General features: G+C 35.4%; 1 protein-coding gene across 1 annotated transcript; it reads left to right on the forward strand.

The window, feature by feature from the left end:
* The first annotated feature begins 540 nt into the window (after positions 1-540).
* On the forward strand, positions 541-1,111 carry LOC149679522 (uncharacterized). Its single transcript, XM_089835726.1, has 2 exons — positions 541-723; positions 781-1,111. The coding sequence occupies exons 1-2, from the start codon at positions 554-556 to the stop codon at positions 980-982; spliced, it is 372 nt and encodes a 123-aa protein (XP_089691852.1). The 5' UTR covers positions 541-553; the 3' UTR covers positions 983-1,111.
* The last annotated feature ends 5,310 nt before the right edge of the window (positions 1,112-6,421 follow it).

The raw sequence follows: 6,421 nt of genomic DNA on the forward strand, positions 1-6,421 counted from the left end.
CGTAAGCAATTATACGTCATCCCTAATATTTAAAACTAATTCAACTTCGTACAGGAGATACATATAACCCCCTTAATTACGAAAGATGGGCCCTTATTTAGACCTAAAGCGAATAGGACAATCATGTTTTGTAGCGATTCCTGCTGTTCTGCCGCACATTACTTGTCGTCTACTCGTTTCATCGTGGCTTATCGGAGTGACTTTCATTCTGTTCTTCTTGGGTTGTTACTTGCGTACGGACTTCTCGACGGAAACATACAACTGCATCGACACTCTCTCGGACTTGATCAAATCGGGAATTGAGCCTGCATTTATAGATCGAGACGATTTCAAATATATTAAAGATTGGGTGAATATTATCCTTCGAGTTAAGTCCTTTATATATTATTCTGACGTCATTGCTTTGTATCAGGTGGCCCGGGACCCAGTTGCTAAGAAATGGATAGAAGCTTTCGATGAGGAGAAAATAGTCAAGTTCTACAATCCTTCAGTGATTGATTCGTTCCAAGTTATTTTCTCGGGGGAAAGAGCTCTGATCATAAACTCATACTCGATGAATTTTATCTTCGGATTGTTATTGAATGATTTCGAGACGGATAAAGAGTTCTTTTTGAAAAAAGGAGGATTTTACTTTTCGAGACAAGTTTTTAACCTCGACTACAAACACTTCATTTTCAACACCTCTTGGATCCGAAGTATACCACAATTGAACGCTCAATTGATGTCAGTAACAATTTCATTTTAAACCTATTAAAAGCGTTAATTTCGGTTTTGTTTCAGGGTAGAACCGATGTTCGAAAAGCAAGTTTTGAAGTATCATAAACTAGCGTTGCAGTACTCTATTGAACAGTTCACGTGGAAGAGACCATTGCAAAGCACAGTAGCCTTGGACCTGAGTAGCGTCAGCGTTCCTTTCTACTTTCTTCTCATGCTGTTGTCAGCGGCAGTAGCTGTTGTTATAACCGAAATAATCTTCTACTAACTCCCTGAAACGCTGAAAGTTAAATGGGGTAGAACATGAAATGGAATTACAATTTTTTTCGAAATATTTTAAAGAAACGAAATCACTGGGTGTTACGTAATTTTAAATACACGTTTTCACGTATAGGGAATAATTATGCATTTTGGATATGAATCTGATTAACTTTTATAAACAGTCATTTAAAATTTTTAGTCGCAAAACACGGATATTTTTGTAGAGTTTAAATGTCAAAGAAAATGCATGGAATTTGCAATTGTGCATATATGAAGAATTCCTCATTCATGCATTGACGTGTCTTTCACATACTAAATTAGGCAATCATGTATGTTTTATAAAGTTATGCCGTGCATAGATATCAGAAAAACGTGGTAAAAGCGTTACAGAATTTGAAGGATTACCTTCTAAACCCACTATTGATATTTTTTTCTAGTTATGTGCACAGATTTATTTTTTTAAGACGGAATGGACAACGTTTGGCCTTTACTTCTGTCCGACTCATAGCCGAGTATGGAGCCCCTTCCTTCAACACGTAACCAAAAAATTAAATTATCTTATTGGCTTACTAAAACTACGTATTGGTGACGTTGCTGACAAGGAGGGCCAAAAATACGTAATTCCTGTTTACCTCTGTCGCTATGACTACGACCCCTCTTGCGTTGCACAGATAAGCGTCTTCACAGGGGTTCAAAATGGAGCCGTCTAAAAGCGAGGGTCCGGAAATTATTCGGGAATAGTTTTTAATAGCAATTAAGAAGGTAATTAGTGAATTTGGTGCCGGTGTTTTGGATTTGGAGTACATCTGTAAGGGTGAAAAGTGTTCGCTAATTCTTTCTTAAGCCAAACATGTCTACTATCCTCATGATTTTGTAAACGAATTTGATGAAGTTAACCAAGGCTTAGTGAATGGCCAGGAGTTTTGTGAGCTTAGTGTTTGGTTAAAACCTGTTCGTGTTGTAATATCTATGAAGACTTTTATTCAATTCTAACTCACTTTTAATTTTCTTGGGTCTTAATTTCGTTCCTAATCGAGTCAGTTACTGGTACAAATCCCTGAGAATGCCGAAGTTCAACGCTGAAAGGTTTATTGAAGAGGTTCGGAACAATACAAATCTTTATGATATTAGAAACAAAGATTGCAAAAAAGAAATACTATAGATGGGCCGCAATTAGTGCAGTGTTCAGTTTATTTGTTAAGCCTTGGTTCCGTTATTTGCATGATCTACGCTAAGTGAAAACGCTATAACGCTGACCGACAACGTAAAAAACAAATCTGACGTTTGACGTCCAGCTGCAAAGTAGTTTTTTTCGGCCAAGTGAAAACCATGCTTAAGGGACACATTTTACAAGGTTTTTTAATCGGAATGTTTTAGGTGTGACCCCTTAAATTTATCGTTTGAGTAACACTAACATACACAATTTTCACCAACCAATGACGCGGCGTTTCAAAATCATAAACAGAGACTCGGACAATGAAGATTTTAATCGGTAATTATCTTAGAAATAATTAACCGAATATTTCTCTTTATTTCAGTATTTATACATTATATTAAACATTATTGTACTTAATTAGTATATTTTTATTACAATAATTGCGAGTGTTTTGAAGCCAGAAATAATTAAAACATTCCCACCACCATATCTGCCTTTTGTTACCATTCTATTTTCTGCCACATCGACAATTACAACATCCAAAATTACAACATGAATCGATTAATTTCAAAGCTTCTAAAGCTTTTAAAGAAAATGGTTTTCCGGCACTTTTAGATAAGGAATTCTCTGATCGAAATTCGGATCTTTTAGAGCGCAATAAATCCATTTTTGGAGATTTCTCATTATTCGCAACTATAGAGAGACAAAAAGAGCGGGATTGATCGATATTTTACATCTAATTAAATCTAAGAAGATTTATATTTAACTATTATATTTAATTGCGTACTAAATCATTTTGAATCTATGATAATTTACGCCAGGATTCTACATCTAATTACGTAGTTATTTTCGTTATACCAGAAGTAAGATAAGGGGCTAGAAGTAAAGTGCTCTAGCATTGGTAATAGATCCTGGCACTAGTGAACAAATTTGAGGATTTTGTGCTGGTCGAGTTCCAAAAACATTTCCAACCCGCTTCCCCTCAACCTAAAACGGCGGAACACAGACTCGGGTGCTTGAATCTAGTTCGGCCGTCTACCGCCACGAGCGTCTCACGTTTTGGAGGGAAAATTCAGAAACCGCTACCAGAGGGCCAACCGTTCAAGAATATTCACTTTCGCCAAGTGAAGAATTTGGTTAGCTCGATACTTCTAGTCCCTTATCTTACTTCTGATTTTACTGGATTTCATTTACGTCAAAGATGAATTTCAATGCTTTAATTTATTTTTATTATTTTGATAAAATCAAGGGATTTTTAATTGGTTTATGATTAATTAGTAACTAGATTAAATTGATAATTTGTGATGATTTAAGCGCAATTAAATAGCGTGCGTGAATTGAATACTCTCATATGCAGGATACTACAGATTCTATATAAATTTAGTAAAACATACCACTTTCGGCATTGGATTCTCCCAGCATCGCCACCACCAGCAACAAAACCACGCAAAGGGTTAAGAAGTACTTGCTGTTCATCTTTAGGCAATAGTGCAGAGTTTAGTCGACAGTCGAATTTTCAGTAGTCTGGTTCCAGTAATATCTCGGAATGACCACGATACCGTCGAGTGTGCTTTTATATCATTTTTGCACCGAGTTGCAGCGCATGATTTAGATAAGACCATAAATTCATACTCCGTGGAACCATAACTTTATAAGTTAAGCTCCATAAATATGACACTACCTATACAAATTCGTAATGCTAGAGATTTACAGCTCGAGATAACTAGTTCGAGAACGACAAGCTAAAATTGAAGTATACAGTATACTACACTCGGTGGTTAATTTTGCAGGACTTCCATCATCTTATTTAGTCTGTTCACAGCGCCTCACCAGGGGTGCGCTTTACCAGAATCTATGAAGTTTCACCTAAGTCACTTCATGATAAGGTCTCAATAACTTCCAGTGACAAACGTATGGAACATATCTTATGAATTTGTATTGGAAATAAATTTCATGTGGCATTTTGGCTTGAAAGCTCAATTACATTTTAAATTTTAAGCTAATATATGTTGCGATAGAGTTCCTCATTATTCAATGTAAGATATGACCCTTTTAAAGTTGCACTACAGGTACGAATCGCGCAGACGTGTACTATTTGTTAATTTATGCGACCCAGAAAAATATTTTTCCAGCGCGATAGTCGACGTGTTAAACTGGACTATTTTCGCCAATTTATTTTGTAAGAACATATAGGCCTATTATTTTAAATATAAAAGTGGTTTTTACTAGAAATTGTTTCGTTCTACAATTGAATCTCAACTTTGAATTTCATTAAACAACAGAAAATTTTCCAATTTATTTTATAAGAAAAGGTAGGCTTATTATTTTAAATATAGGAGTTTTTTTTACTAGAAAAATATTTGTTCTACAATTGAAGCTCAAAACGGGAAGGAAAATTTCCAGGTGCCTCTAAAACCATATTACTTCTTGGTGTTTATACCAACTTGCTTTACCTTACCAGTAACGACAGTTTGACTACTTTCATCTTTATGTTGATGTTTACTAGGCCTATCTATAATTTATCGCTTAATTTTAATTTATTCCTGTTATCTTAAAATTGTACAATGTAACATTTGTTACAACAGTACTTTCTGCAACATTTGATCCGCCTCGTGAAATTTTTACCAAGTTTATGTAGTTTTGATTGAATGTAATCAGAAGTTGATGACTTCCTGGGAAGTATTGGACACTAAGGCATTATATAGTATCCATCCCTGCAAGTCAAAATTGCCTATGGCAATCGTAAAAGAGGGTCGAAAGTTTCCTCCCCACTAGGAAAACTATCTAATCTACTGAAAAAAATCCCACGCCGAGAGGCTGTGGCGCTCAAACTGTGGGGCGTGTTCAAAACTTCTTTAGCGCCAATCGTTGAAAAGCCGTCTGGCTAGAGCTCTATGACAATCCATTACAATCCGTGGGCCTAGGACCCCACACTAGTTTGACCGGAATTTCTAGCAGTCTATTAAACAGCTGTTCTTGTCACCGTTTCTGATTCGTTACCTCAAACCACAGGACACACCTTAAAGTTTCGTTTCTTGCCCGCTGCTGGCGCGCAAATCAGCCTGCCAACTCAAAATGAGGGAAATGCCGTAGGTGGCGCGGTGATCGGACCTAATAAGAAGTTGGCTAACAGAGATGGTTCCGGATATGGTTAGAGTCCAATACTTCCCAGGATAAGAAGTCATAAACTTCTGGTAAAACACATCGCTTCATGTAATTAAAGACACTGTCCTTTCATTGTTTATTGTGTACTAGGCCTATAGTAAAAAACTAAATCTTTATTTAAAACCTGTTGTATACGTAAAAAAAAACCATTTGGTCTATTCTGCTGATAACAAAACTGCATAAATGAAATCTAACTGGTGTGCCACGGGGCAGTCTATCGCGAACTCGGAAGCTATGTAGTTAACACATTATTGTATTTATAACACGTATTGACAAAGTATTAATTGATAGTAATTTAACCTCTACCGCTTCAGTAGTTCTTCCCTTAATACACAACAAAACCCGATTCGAATAATCGAAAAATGGAATATGTTTTGTTAAATATTAAAAAAAAAAAAAAAAAAAATGGAAAAATCGAAATAATATTAAATTTTTCGTCTTTGAATCGATTAATCGACTCAAAAACCCATTAGGCCAAAATGATTTTATTTTTCTTGATCCATCGACATGGTAAGACAGATTAATACTCTAAATACTAAAAAAAAAAAAAATGAAATTACAAAGTGTGCAAATAATAATATTATAACTAAATTTCAAAGGTTAAATTGTAATAATGGCTTGAAAGCATTCAATAAAACCTGACCTACATTATTTCGCCTTAATATGATGAAGTAAATTTAATGAAAAAAGCTACCAACCGTTATGTTTCTTCTTCTTGGTTTAATTGCGTGTTTTGTTAATCCAATCAAACAATTTTTAATATTCCTGCTGTAAACCCCTTTCCCCATATTGAACTTTACACGTCCAACAATTCTAATCTAGGTTTATTTTATTTTTATTTTAATAATATTTACCCAATTGCCACAAAAAAAAGCAATCATGGAAATCCAATAATTCCTATTAAGCTCCAAGAGTTCCCGAAGTTGCACAACATTTCGATTTGAACAGTCGAAACAGTTTTAGTGAGCAAGAGTGAACTTGGTCACGGGGTTACGCATCATCCAAATTCTGCATTCTAAAAACACCTGTTTCGTAAGTTTAAAATACGAGACACTTATCTCGAAAAATCTTTGAAACTTTCAGAATACTCGACAATTGTAGTGAGTGAACGTGATCAAGGGGTTT

Source organism: Phalangium opilio, unplaced genomic scaffold (assembly GCF_054372755.1).
Source record: "Phalangium opilio isolate 3A_F unplaced genomic scaffold, DU_Popi_V2 ptg000041l_1, whole genome shotgun sequence".
Lineage (NCBI taxonomy): Eukaryota > Metazoa > Arthropoda > Arachnida > Opiliones > Phalangiidae > Phalangium > Phalangium opilio.

Excerpts from the sequence above, each read along its gene's own strand:
- LOC149679522 (XM_089835726.1), top strand. The coding sequence starts at position 554 with ATGAATTTTATCTTCGGATTGTTATTGAATGATTTCGAGACGGATAAA. Across the intron at positions 724-780 it reads CAATTGAACGCTCAATTGAT|GGTAGAACCGATGTTCGAAA; the intron begins GTCAGTAACAAT and ends GTTTTGTTTCAG.